General features: G+C 47.7%; 1 protein-coding gene across 19 annotated transcripts in view; it reads left to right on the top strand.

Moving 5' to 3' along the window:
* The first annotated feature begins 1,248 nt into the window (after positions 1-1,248).
* SPRYD3 (SPRY domain containing 3) overlaps positions 1,249-14,190 on the top strand; it is a 43,915-nt gene continuing 30,973 nt past the window's right edge. For 2 of the 19 annotated variants that reach the window (XM_088662799.1, XM_088662791.1), the window contains exons 1-6: positions 1,249-1,296; positions 3,592-3,734; positions 5,000-5,075; positions 7,736-7,860; positions 10,441-10,576; positions 11,239-11,430. In XM_088662799.1, coding sequence (XP_088518925.1) covers positions 3,607-3,734; positions 5,000-5,075; positions 7,736-7,860; positions 10,441-10,576; positions 11,239-11,430 — 657 coding nt within the window. In that variant the 5' untranslated portion in view covers positions 1,249-1,296; positions 3,592-3,606. Of the gene's footprint in view, positions 1,779-3,587; positions 3,735-4,999; positions 5,076-7,735; positions 7,861-10,440; positions 10,577-11,238; positions 11,431-14,190 lie in introns of all 19 variants that reach the window. The other 17 variants (XM_088662797.1, XM_035102039.3, XM_088662788.1 and 14 more) reach the window with 13 other exon arrangements.

The following is a 14,190-nucleotide window of genomic DNA, read 5'->3' as shown; positions in this document are numbered from 1 at the left end:
CTTTTGTGAAAGTTCTGTGATAGTTCTCTGGTTAAGAAATCCTGCTCCTGCACAGAACTTCAGTTCCCATCCAAGGGTCCTCCTAGGGAACAGGAATCAGTATTAAACCAGTTCAAATCTTTCATGTAGATATGCCAGATCATATCTGGAGCATGAGGATGATGATGATTGCCCCCCTTTCCCCCAAACAGGGACTCAAGGCGACTTACAGATAAAAACAACAGATAAAACAGGGAAAAGCCTACGATATATGTACAGTCATACCTCAGTTTAAGTACGCCTCGGTTTGAGTACTTTCAGTTTAAGTACTCTGCGGACCCGTCTAGAACGGATTAATCCACTTTCCATTACTTTCAGTGGGAAAGTTCGCTTCAGGTTAAGTATGCTTCAGGTTAAGTACGGACTTCCAGAACCAATTACTGTACTTGGCAGCCATCTGTCTGTCTCAGCAATGGAAGAGTGCAATATCAGAGATAAAGTCAAACTGTTGCATCACCTGCTGTGGCTATAGAGAGAGACCAATACAGGAGAGGCATGTTTTATTGCAGCTGGGGCAGAGGAAGGTGTCTGGATTTGTTGCTTCAGATGCACCATGCCGTGATTTGGAGTGTATGAGTGGCCATTTAAAGGAACAGGTAGGTAGCTGTGTTGGTCTGAGTCGAAGCAAAATAAGAAAATTCCTTCAGTAGCACCTTAAAGACCAACTAAGTTTATATTTTGGTATGAGCAAGCTCATACCAAAATATAAACTTAGTTGGTCTTTAAGGTGCTACTGAAGGAATTTTCTTATTTTGCATTTAAAGGAAAATCCCTCCACTGCCCGGATAGCTCAGTAGCGCTTCATATTTTTGATGTGAGAGTTGAAGTGCATGACTAGATGTGTCAGCCAGCTCATTTGGGTCGAGCGCGGTGCCGATAATGCCAAGGGCACGGCTCGATTCCCACACCTCCAGATTCCCTCAGGGATCACGTCCAACTGCACGATTCTACAGCAATAACAACCTCTGGCGGCGGCGGCGGCGCTTCCCTGCTTACGTCACAGTCGCGCTCGCTCAGCCTTCTTAAAAAAACGCGCCAACGTTCGCGGGAAACGACGTCACGCCCCCCCCCATTCCTACCTCCTTTTCCTCGCAAGCGAGGAGCCGGCGTGAGGCGGGGCGAAGCTTTGCGACGCGGCGAACAGGGCGGCGAGCGAGGAAGCGTGAGAGGGAAGGCGGGCCCACGGAGCCCGGATGTTGGCTGGGCGGCAGGAGACGCGAGGCGGAGAGGAGGAAGCGGCAGCGGCCGGAGGGAGAGGCGAGCGCGGGGAGGGGCGGGGCCCATGGAGGGAGACCGAGGGCGTCTCGGGGTAAGGGCTGCCGGCGGGGGGCGGGCGCCCCCTTCCCCCTCTCCCCTGTGGGGCGGGCGCTGCGTGACATCCCTGGCTGGGAGGGAGGCAGCGAGGAGAAACTCCGGGTGAGTTTCCAGGCGCCTGGCGTCGAAGCGGCCCAGCTGCGCTCAGGGGCGAAGGGCAGGCCCTCTGCATGTATCGCAGAAGCACTGTTGCTGCTGCTGCCGCCCCCTCCTCCTTCTCGGGGGTGGCGGGGCTGAGCCCCCCCCTTGCGTGACATCGAAGGTCCCGCGTGGGAAGGAAGCCGTGCGCGGCGGGGGCGGAGCCTATTTGAACCCTCGTCGCCTGGCTCCTCCCTCCAGGAAGGGCTTCTGAAGCGGCGGCGTTGTCGCCCCACAACCTCCCCGCGAGGTGGGAAATGCGGCCGGCCTGCTCAGGAGGCTCCTGGGTGAGCTTCGTCTCCAAGGAGAGGGGCTTCTCACTGCTCTCCCTGTGCTCTGGCCTTGATGTCTGCCCGGGGTGGGAGAGGATGGGCCTCGGAATGCCTCAGTAGAGCGGGCTGGGTTTTTCAGCTTTCAAATTCCGAAAAGGAGGGGTGCTAAAAAGTAGTGATATGACTTGGCAGCTCAAAAGATACTTTGGTCATTTAGTTTTGTGTGTAGAATTGCATAGAACTCATTTTAAATGATTGCTAAGTACTTGCAGTTACATTATATGTTATATGTTATTATTTAGCATTGTGTGACGTTGTCAGAAGGTGTTTTCCAAAAGCAGTTACCTGTACAGTAATGTACTTCTTTATCAAACATATCAAGCCAAATGTTGCCCAACCACACAGAAAATAGCAAATTTGAATTCCTCACAGCTAAAAACATATTTTCAAGACCCCTCACTGAAGAAATTTGTAAACATTAAGTTTCATCCCCTAAATTGACAGGTCCTAATACCACAGACTGCTGGAAATTGCAAGTGGAAAATGTGCTGCAGCACTCCTTGTGGACTTCTGCAGGTGTCTCATTGTTTGATTAGATGGGGCTCTGGTTTGATCCAATGGGTCTTCTCTTCAGTGTTTGAAACTCCCATTGTTCGGTGCATTTTGCAACTGAGAATATCATTAGCGTGAGCAGTTTTCTGAGCTCTGGGTGCAGTACAGCGCCTAAGATTTCAGATTAAAACTTCAGCGTGGAAGCAAAGGAGGACTTTTTCCTGCCTCTCCACTCAAGAATAATAGGGGGGGGCAGGGGAAGGACTAGAACATGTGAAAAATGAACATAATATTTTAGCTGCAGCTCATTCATTTTCAGCTTTGTATTCTTTTTATTAAAAAATCACGCCTAGACATTCTGTTGTTGCACCCATAATCTGGGTTTAAGGTGCCATTTAGTTCCTAGCTTTCATCTCTCAGTTCCCAATGCTGTTCCTCTTAGGTTGCATTCTAGCCACCACATGACTCTGAGTGGAATATCGAGGTTTCTGTGGACCGTAGATGAGTTGTGGCTGCCCCGAGAAAGTTGGAGCATGTTCTAAGCAAGCACCACTAGCAGAACAGGTGTGAAGGCACACCTGTTTAGCCAAGCATTTCTCCATAACCTGTACTTTGGATTTTATTATTTTAAATGTCATGCTTTTTTTAACTTTGGTTTAATGCATACAGGCAACTCCACATTTGCATAGGGGTTGGTTCTGAGACACTGTTCTGTCCCAGTTCTGGTGCCGAAAATGGCGCATGCGTTAGTTGTCACATGTGCCTCTTTTTGTGGGAAGCTGAGTAGTTGTCAACTTAATAACTGAGTTGTGCAATTGTACACTTGACATTTGATTGTGTAATTCTGAGTTAACACTGCTTGGTGCAGGATTAAGTAATGGTAATCAGTTTGCTGCAGTGGCTGGAGCAACTTGGTTGAAATGGATGCTGTTGAGATAACATCACTAACTGTTGGAAACTGGTTATCCCAAGTATCCCACTCCTGGTTTTCTAGTAGATTGTCCATATCTGTCTTGGAAGCTTCATGACCAGCTGAGGGTTTGAACCTTGTTTTATTTTGTCCAAACTTGTTCCAATAGGGATTGGGGAGCAGAAATGTAAACCATTATTAGTAGCAGTGATGATGATGATGATGTGTGTAATGGCTGCTTGCTAACACAATAAGCAGAACTGATGCCTATAGTATATTCCCTGGAACCTCTGGATTCATGGCAATGCGGCATTTTCTCAGTTCAACATGGACTTCTTTTTGAACATGATCTTCTCCCATAGGTAGATCCTTACAGCCATAATGGATGATTTAAACCTGCACTACAGATTTCTGAACTGGAGGAGAAGGATCCGGGAGATCCGAGAGGTGCGAGCTGTTCGCTACCAAGAAAGGTTCAAACATATCCTTGTTGATGGAGACACATTAAGGTAATTTTTGGTGCTGAGAAAGCCGAGGAATCTATTTTGGACTTTTGAAGAAGCACACTTTGCATTTATTAGATATTCTTACAAGAATATGATAATATATTTAATATTTATATCCCGCCAATCTGGCTGGGTTTCCCCAGCCACTCTGGGCGGCTCCCAATAGAATATTAAAAACACGATAAAACATTAAAAACTTTCCTAAACAGAGCTGCCTTCAGATGTCTTCTAAAAGTCAGGTAGTTGTTTATTTCCTTGACATCTGATGGGAGGACGTTCCACAGGGCGGGTGCCACTACCGAGAAGGCCCTCTGCCTGGTTCCCTGTAACCTCACTTCTCGTATGTGGAATAAACTCAGATCTACAAGACAGATGGCCTAGTTGTTGAAACAATCAGAGCACCAAAAGTTTTAAACTCCAGAATGGCTGTACTGGATTAAGAATATTTCTGTGTGCACCAGAAATTTAATGGCATTTAAGCCCCACCTCACTGCTGACTTTCCTTTTTATAAAAAAAGAAAGAAAAAAGTTCATAGATCACTCTCCTTCTTTAGTGACCCACTTGGTACAGCAACTTTGCTGTCATTTAGAACAGGTTGGTCAGCTGACTGAGTGGGTCAGACCTAACCATTAAAGCAATTTTATCTCTCTTTGGTAACTCTCCAGACAACATATTAAAAAGAAAATATTTCTAAGTTGTAAAATAAAACCGAAGTTCTCTAGTCCTGAATTATAGGGAAAGAAATAAGTGTTTTAAAATTGGAGAACTGACGTCTGGGTCATTTAATTCCTTTTGTGGCTTTTAAACTCTCCTGCCCTGTAAACCAAATGTTGAAGGTCTCTAAAGCATTGAATTATACACCTTTGCTGAGGTCAGTTGTAGCCAGATCCCTCTGGATGTTGTTAGACTACAACTCCCATCAGCCTCAGCTAGCATGTACCCGTGGTTAGATATGATAGGAACTATAGTTTATCAACATCTGGAGGGCACCATGTTGGCTACCTCTGGCCCAGTTATTCTGTCTCCAAGTGGCTTCTAGCCTAGTCAGTGTCATGAAGAAATACCGTATCAGTAGTGTAGAGATCTTGCTCCAGGAAGGAGGTGATTGCTGAAGTTTAGGGCTTTACTGTTGATAGTCCCTTGCTTCTTTTGTCGTAGCCTCATATCTAGGCCTCAGTTTTCTTACCGGTATTTGCTTCTGCTTCTAAAGCTTTTTGCATTCTGTACTTTGATTAGTGGAGAAGCTGACCTCATATCTTTTCTGCAGTTACCATGGAAATTCTGGTGAAGTCGGCTGCTATGTTGCTCCTCGCCCACTGACCAAAGACAACAATTATTTTGAGGTAACTTGCTCAGCTCTCTTGACAATTGGGAGGCATCTTTTTTTGTTTCTTTTTTTCTTTTTGCAACAGGTTTGGAGCAACAGCATTTTGATAAATGCTGTTAACTCTGTGGTTTTCACTTTTTGTGTCTTAACAGTTTTGTTTTCTGTTGCTGCTGAGGGCCAGGCTAGAACCAGCTGTTTGGCAGTGGGTTAGGCTGGCTTAGGAGGTTCTCCTTCCTTTGGATGTATTTAAGGAGAGCCTAGGCAGCCATTTGTTAGAGATGTTGTAGTTTCACGATTTCTGCATTGAAGGGAAAAAGTCAGGTATGACAAACATAATAGTGGGGGTTGGGTCAAGGGAAGAGCTGCTAATGATGGTAAACATCCTAGAACCACCAAGCTGAGTAGAGCCCAGCAGCAATGTATGGTGGTCTACTGTGACCTTTAAACCATCTCTCAATGCTGCTTGTAAACAGAGTTGTCCTGGACATGGCAGACCATAATACAGTATATGGCTGACAGGACTGCATTTGTATTGATGGGTCTTAGAATGTGTAAAAACTCATTCTAGGTAAGTTGAGGCTCTGGCACGGTAAGTCGTTGCTAAGCATATTAAGGGCTCCAAGCAGTGACAGAGTGTTCTTTGCTGGTGCCTGGGGTGGGTGGAGTGCGCCGCCAGATCGATGCCTGCCCACTGGAGCTAGCGGCACTGTGCTGCGCTGTGCCACCTGCCTGGCCATGGCATTGGGGAGCCTGACTGGCCAACACTGCTGACGCCACCCTACTTTGAGGGGTGCATTCACAGCATCCTGCAAGTGCAGTGCCATTTTGTGAGACTCGTAAAATGGCACAGGGCTGGCAGGGCGTATGCCTATTGCGTCCTTCTGAAGCCATCCTCCATACATAGTGGGGAGAACTGTTTTTAAGAGCATTTGAGTTGCCTTTGACAGTCTGTGCGTGGTAGAGAATCTGGCAATTGATGCTAAGGCCATGTCATGTCCTTACGCCATTGGCTCAGCAGGATTCATTGCCAGTGGGGTCATTGTGCTAGCAAGTTAGTGGGAAGGGGAGAGCAGATTCCATTCTCCAGATTTGGATCTTTATGTAGCCAAAATGGAGGTAGCAACTGATCAATGGTCTTGGGCAAACTCAAGGTTTGCAGAAATACTAAATAATCCTTAGGAGTGCCCCCCCCCCAAACACCACAGCCCAATGATGACTGAACATTCTTCATGAGGATGAAATGCTGACAGACTTGTGGGGTGGAGTGGGAGCAGAAACCTGGAGCAAGTATGCCATGGAGTGTCCTGGAAAAGGGGCCTTGGTAGAATTTTGCACTCTTAACCACCACATTTTGTTGCAGATCCCACTTGTAATATTTACCGGTAATAGCTATTTGACCCATTCTCCACATTCTTGTGAGCAGAGAGATGTGTGGTCCCAAAAGGTAGATAATTTCACGATAGTGGGCAGAATCAAGTGTGGTGTGAACAGACTTCAACTTTCCCTACTTTCTCCTGCACTCCCCAGATCTTCTCTGGAGAGTCCCCTAATCCCCTAAGCAGATTTTGAAGATGTGCAGGAGAGAGGAGAGGAAGGTGAAGTCATGTTGCTCAAGTGGATGTTCATTCTGCTTACACACAGTTGGATACAATCTTAGCCCAGGGGTTGGCAACCTAAGGCCCATGGGTCACAAGCGGCCCACGGGGGTCATTTAACCTGCCTATGAGCCGCCCCCGAACTGAGCCGCTCGCTCAGCAAGTCCCAGTGCACTGCACTAAACCAGCGTAGCGCGATGTGGGGCTCGCTTCTGTGGTGCCGGAAATCGCGTCTGCACAGACGCAGAAAATCGGGGTGGGGGGTGCGCAATCTGGCCCACAGCGGGATCTCCACTAGAGTGAACCAGCCCAGGCAAGGTAAATCTTGCCGACCCCTATTCTGAGCCATTATAGAGTGTGTTACGGAGTTTAAAATGCTCTTGTGTCTTATGTCTGAAATCTTCATAACAAACCCTATGCAGGCATGTCCAACAGGTAGATCGTGATCTACTAGTAGATCACTGGACGTCTGCGGTAGATCACTGGTAGATCATTGGCTCCCTCCAAAGAAGCTGAACAACTGTGACTCCCCTAAAAAAATCTTAACATTTTACGTCCCCCCTGAAAAAACTCAACAACTTTGACCTGAACCTCCCCAAAATGGACCTCCTTCCTTCCTAAAAAAAGCTCAACAACTTTGACCTGAACCCCCAAAAAGGGTGTAGATCACTGTCAGTTTTTAACTCTGTGAGTAGATCGCAGTCTCTTGGGAGTTGGCCACCCCTGCATGTCAGTAGTATGCCCATGTTGCAGATGGAAAATTTGAAGTCAAGAGATTAGTACCTTCCCTAAAGTCACCTACATATTTTTTTTGTATGAGAGATTTGTGCCGGGAACTTGTTCCTCTTAGTTCATATGCTACAGTGACTCTGCTATCTTGTCATGTCAAATAACATTTCTCACCTCTAGTCCCCAATATTATTTATTGTTACATTCTGCACAAAAGTCAGCTTGTTTTAAAATCTACTCAGCAACCCACACATGTTTCCTTTATATACCAGGCAGGAAACCGGCCCTCTTCCTTGGAGGAAAGTCTTGGTACTACTGTCTTGGTACATTCTTTCTTCCGTCTTGTTCCTAGGTGTCAATTGTGGACAGTGGTGTGCGAGGGACCATTGCAGTGGGGCTGGTGCCTCAGTATTATAGCCTGGACCATCAACCCGGATGGCTACCGGATTCAGTTGCCTACCATGCCGATGATGGCAAGTGAGTTAACTGCTTACCTTTCAGGAGCTTAAGAGCCATTCTGCATGTTTTTCCTTCCATGGGTGTAAGAAATAAGTATGGCCAGTGCTTTGTTTCGGGGGGGGGGGGGAAATGCAGGGGGACGCATTATCCCTAAACATTTGGTGAATCTAAGTTTGGCCTCATTGAGGGGCAGTATTTCAATATGAGTAGGAAAATGAGAGTACCCCAAACATTTTTTTTTTAGAAAAAAGCACTGACTGGCGGTCAATTGATTCAGCAGAACTTGGTTGCTTCAATTTGCCATTCATAAAATCCATACTTTTACTTGCTTTTAGGTGATGCACATGTGCCATGACTGGCTCTCTCCTGCGTTTGATGGAATAGAGCAGGGGTCCCCAGACTTACCGGGCTTCGGGCCGGTGCCCGCCGCGCCGACCGCGCGGCGGGCCGGCCCGCAGGGGAGTGCGCGTGCAGCGGGCCGGAGGGCGGGGGAGTGCGCGCCCGTGCGCATGCGCACACGCACACGGTCGGGGAAAAAATCGCTGAAAATCGCTTGTGCGCATGCGTATGGGCCTCCCCCGACCCGGAAGTGCATCGGAAAAGACCTCTTCTGGGTCGGGAGAGGCCCATACGCATGCGCACAAAGGATTTTCGGCGATTTTTTGCCGATTTTGAAGATCGCCGCCGCGCCGCGCGCCGTAAGAGCGGGCAGCGGGCGGCAGGGGTTGTCGCGGGCCGGATTGGGAGGCCAATTGGGCCGCATCCGGCCCGGGGACCGTAGTTTGGGGACCCCTGGAATAGAGGGTTCTAAGATGAAGCAAACTCTTAGTTTTTCATTTTAAAATGTTACTTTGAAATGTATCATCTCATTCAGTGACTACCCACCTGGTAGATCAAATGAGTTAAGCAAGTTATCTTATACTTTAGTTGCCTAAACATTGCAGCCACTGAAATAATTCAATGTGAGCTCTTAGGTGTAATAATTTCATGTATATCTGATACACACGCGCGCGCGCGCACACACACACACACACTCACTTATGTGAGGGAAACTGGAATTAGAAGCAGGTTTCCAGTGCATTTACAGTAGGTAAAATACCCACATTTTGCAAGGTTCACACATGGTGGTGTGCATTCTTTATTTCCCCCTCCGCTTCTCCTGGTGACAGTGTGTATTTCTTAAGTGTGTATTTGCATCTGAAGGTCTTCTTCTGCTGCACATACCGGTACCACCATAAGAAGGAAAGTTGGTGGCCCCTGGAGAGTGATGCCCTGCCTGTGAAATTCCCTCCAGGTCTGGTGTCTGCTTTGTTTTCATTTTGTTGCTAGGCAAAGACCTTTCCTTTCCCAGGTTGTTAACATTGCTAACTTTTAAAGCTTCTAATTCTTTTTGAGTTGTTGTGAGTTCCATTGCTTGGAATTGTATACTGTACTTTGCTTTCTTTTTCTTTTAGATGACTTGTGGTTTGTTGGCTTTTACTGTTTTGAAAGCTGCCTTAGGAATGCTGATTGGCCATTGAAGGCTGAGGGTATATGTTTCAGAAATAATAAACAATTTTTAAAAGAGCTGCCAGGGCTTAGGTTCCATGGGAAAACTCTCTTCCCCTTACATCATATGCTTTGAAGAGTTGTGGCTCCTCAGTATTGAGGCACTGTGTGCCCATGCTTGCATGCACACGGGACTCTTCTCAGAGAATCTGGGTTGCTTGCTACAGCAGCCATTCTTGCTTGCTTGCAGATCTTACTCTTGTGCTTGAAAGCTCCATGGGGTTGCCATTCTGTGTTTTGCAGCACAGAGGGGAGAGGAGGGAGAGTGATCAGAGTAGTTGCGTGTGAGGAGAAACCCTGAAGAAGGCATCTTGGAGGCTTTGCAGGGCCTGACACTCCCCCATTTTCAGCAACCATTATTTTAGATTTGGAGTTGCTATCCTCTGGCCCTCCAGGTGTTGTTGGACACCGCCCATCAGCCAGCATAGACAGTGGCCAGGGATGGTTGTTGAAGTTGAAGAACTTCTGGAGAGCCAACTGGATCCCCTGCTCTAGAATCTTGGCTTGACTGGCATGTGTCTGGGGAGTTATGTATTCTATTGTTTTTTGGGGGGGGCAGTAAGATTTACTCCTCTCATTTGCCTCATCAGCCCCCCCCCCAATCTTCTTTAACCCTTGCTTAAAGTACCACAGTGGTACTGGGAAGGAAATCAGTCTTTTTGGTTTCTGAATCTGTCTTCTCCCACTCTAGCAGTGGACTGCTGTAGGATGTTGGTGCCTTTCTGATACCATTGTGTAAGTAGCCAATTCTAGAATACAGATAAGATAATAGGGCTGGGATTCTGGCTATGCCCTCTTTTCAAGGGAACTTTGAAGGATCACTTGTGACATTTCTGGGTACTTCTGTTTGGTGAGGAAATGGATAGAACTTAGTGTGAAACCTTAAACGGTGAGCTTCCCAAACTCAGAGTGTTCTTTAAGATTATAGACCTGTTTACTGTTACCCTATTAGTCTTGTGCATCATAATATTGTTCATTTTTCCTTGGATAATGACACATCCTGCTCATTAAAACTTACTTCAAGATCTGCTTGTGTGTTTACCCATCCAGACTTTACAATGGCCGAGCCAAGGGCCGTCAGTTTGGGACAAAATGCAGCTCTGGGGACCGGATTGGCTGTGGGATTGAGCCAGTGTCTTTTGAAGTCCAGACAGCTCAAATATTCTTCACCAAAAATGGAAAGAGGGTGAGTTTGGTAGCTTCTCTGTTGGGGGTTAAAGGAGGCATTGCCCTGGGGCACATCATGCAGCAGCCTTGCTAAAACTAAGCAGGTCTGGGTCTAGTCAGTTCCTGAATGGGTGGCTTCCTGGTAACCCCATGGAACCCCAAGGAAGAAAGGTGGATATATAAATGAAACAGAAAATATAATATTTTCCCCTCCCAGAGGAGCTTCCCGGAGGCCACCTATTGAGTTGATGAATGAAATGAGATTTGACCCAGGAAAATCCTGGCTTACGTACTTGGAGTCATCTGTCACACATTAAAAGAGAATGAGGTGATGGAATCCTGGACTGTACCCACCTTGATTTGCGAGTGGAATTTCATTTTTTAACTCTTTCCCCATATAAAACAATCCCCTCCTTGCATGTAGAGAACTTGGCACATCAAGGGGAGACCTACGCTGTACCTTCTGATAACCTTGCTAGTTATCTAAATACAAAGGGATTTTTTAAAATCTCCCCCACAACAGCAGTCTGAAGTGGTACAGTCCAAGAACTCTGCCAACTCACTCTGCCACTTCATTCTGTGTAATCTGTAGAATGGTTCTATGCCAGTTCACTACACTGATGTGTTCTGGAAAACAGAAGCAGCACTATGTATAACAGAGAGATTGGCTTCCTCCCACAGGTGGGCTCCACTATAATGCCACTTTCCCCAGAGGGGCTCTTCCCAGCTGTGGGAATGCACTCACTTGGGGAAGAGGTCAGACTCCATCTTCATGCGGAGCTGGGCAACGAGGAAGAGGACGACAGCATCATGATGGTGGACAGCTATGAGGATGAATGGGGCCGACTGCACGATGTGAAAGTGTGTGGCACAGTGAGTGAGCATCTCTTGGAGGGCTGGGGTGTGATGGATCTCCTGGGTAAGACACCTGTGCTTTGGGGGAAAGCCTCAAAGACCCACCCAGAGAGCAGCTACTTGCTCTCTGGAGTGTGTATCTGAGTGGGAGGGAGGGGTATCCTATCCTCTGTAGACTTGTCCAGCCCTATGAATAGTTGCCATTCATCCCAGCTGCAAATTTGGGTGATCAGTTCATAAACAAAGTGACGCCAACCAAAAATAGGGTGGTGGTTTCTTTATGCTTGAGGGACACTCTAGATAAGGGTCTCCAGCTGCTGTTGGACTACAGCTTCCATCATCTCTAGCTAGCAAGACCAGTGGCAGGGATGATGGGAACTAGTCCAAAAATAGCTGGAGACCCAAGTTTGGAAAACCCTGCTCTAGATATACAGTAAATGTTTAACTGTCTATGTTTAAAGCTGCTTAAACAACCTGGTAAGGAATGCTGAGTCTTGAGGAATTATGGGGTGTTGAGTATCCAGTTTAAGGGTGTGGGAAAGAGGAAAGGAGAAAGGAAGGAATAACAGGGAATTGGCCTCCCTAAGTTCCCAATAACTTTTTGTAAGTATATTGAAGAGGGGATTAAGGTTGGGGGAGATGGTTCAAAAAAGTAGATTTCCTTGCACAATACAGGGAACGTCAGGAGTCAGGAAAGGAAAAGTGACCCCTTTCCCCTCTCCAGACCCACCCTCCCCCCAAACACAGACACACAACCACCCCAAGTTCAGTGCTGTCAGGCAGCACTAAATCAGATCCCTCTATGTCTCCATAGCACAGCCGGGGAAGGACTCAAGCAGGACAGGACAGTCAAAGTGTCTTCTCTCCCTGCTCCTACTCCTCACTTCCCTGAATAGCACAAGTTCTGAGCTGACCAGAACCCTCCATAGCTTGTTCGGATCAGGATGCTTTGCAAAGTTCTGTTGCAGGCTCTACTTTTTATTCTCTGCATGTACCTTTGATTATTGGTTGTTGAGGACAAATTGGCAGGGGGATAGGTGTGATTACTGTCCTCTCCTGCTTTATGAGGGTCCCAGTTTCGGTAATAGAATGCCAGAAGCATTTAGATGCACTGTTGGCCTTAATCTGGCAGGCTCATTTACATGAAAAAGACACGTACCTTTTTTCGCTTGGTGATGCAGATCTGCAGTCATGTTGGGGACTTAACCATGTGGAGTGCATAACTCTTGCTGGTATCTCTCAGCTTCATTGACTGGTGGGGGAGATTCAGTACAAGCTGAAATGCCATGTCTCTGTGTATTTGGAGAAGTTGCACTTGGCCTAAAGCCAGTTGGCACTAACCATTCAGCAAAGCATGCTCTAGCGCAGAGGTTTTCAGCCCTTTTGAGTCCATGGCTCCTTTGACCAAGTTCATTTTTCTGCAGCACCCCTGTGGCGCTCAGGAGTCCAGTAATGTCACCCATTGCCTGCAGAGCTGGCAGCCTCTCACCATTTTTTGTTCCTTCAGCCTTCTCTCCTCTCCCCTCCCCTTGGGAGTCCTCTGGGCAGCCGCTACTGCTGTTCCTGGTCTCTGAGCTGCCCCGCCCCTGTCCCCAAAGAGATGTGTCTCCTAACACTGCCCCACAGGGGCTTGGGACTTGTTTGTCCATTCCCGACAGCAAGAGCTGGCGGACTGACAGGCTGGGCCCCCCTGCTTGCTTGCTTGCATACTCCGAGGCTGCCTCAACTCCTGGCAACCAGCACTCCCTGGCCAGGCCCAGAGGCACCATTTGCCTGTGGAGCTTGTAGCCAGGACTGGTGCAACAAACAGCCACGCAAGCCTTTGGGAGGCAGAGACTTGAGAGGGCATCAGAGGAGGGAGGGAAGCAAAGAGGGACAGAGACCAGTGTTGCCCATGTCACATAATTCAAGGCACCCCAGGGTGCCATGATACACTGGTTGAAAACCACTGCTCTAAGGTGTTGTCAGGGGACCACCAGGGGTCAGCGGAGAGCCTGGTGGATCAGAGCGAGGGCTCTCGGAAGCTGCCAGAGCCCTAGCGTCTGGCAGCTTCCTCTGGAAGGTGGGACTGAGGCTCAGGAGGAGATGCAAACCCTTAGGGATGTTGTGGAGATGGGAGCTTCAGAGGGAAAGTTGCAGAGGAGGAGGCTCCACGAGCCACAGAGCCGGTCCCTCAACTGACCAGCTCTAGTGGAGAGGGTGCTCCACCAGCACCCTCACCCCAACAGAGGAGGGACCAACGGAGGAGGTTCAGGGTGCCCTGGGGGTTATGCTGGCAGAAATCACGAAGGGAGGTGCTCCTGGATTCTGAATCAGATTAGTACAGTCATGCTTTTTGATGCTCTGTCTTGTACATATTATGTATATAATAAAACCCTGTAAAAACCAAGCACGGGGTTGGAGTCGCTTACTCGTGAGGAAGCTACCAACACCATTACAGGTGTGGAGTGTACGGCTTTGCTCCTCTGAATTCTCTGTTATTCCAAAAGTGACCTGATTTCCTCATGGGATAGCATATGCTGCCAATATATACTGATTGCTGTGCAGGATGTAGAAGAGCAGAATAACTAGTATGCTGAAGTGTGGCATTGCCAGGAGAAGGAAAGAGGGTCTGCTTGTGTGTATGGGAGTGCTGGAATAGGGAGTGGGTGGGTTGGAGGTGGGTACAGGGCTTAAGGGTGCTGACAAAATAATGGACTTGTATGGATTTAGTGATGGATCTTGAGCCTGTCTTCCCTCCTTCCTGCTTTATTTTCAGACTGGCCTCTTAGTTTGTGA

The sequence above is a fragment of the Zootoca vivipara genome, chromosome 2, assembly GCF_965207765.1.
Source record: "Zootoca vivipara chromosome 2, rZooViv2.hap1.1, whole genome shotgun sequence".
Classification (NCBI taxonomy): domain Eukaryota; kingdom Metazoa; phylum Chordata; class Lepidosauria; order Squamata; family Lacertidae; genus Zootoca; species Zootoca vivipara.
This window is presented reverse-complemented; position numbering and strand designations above follow the sequence as displayed.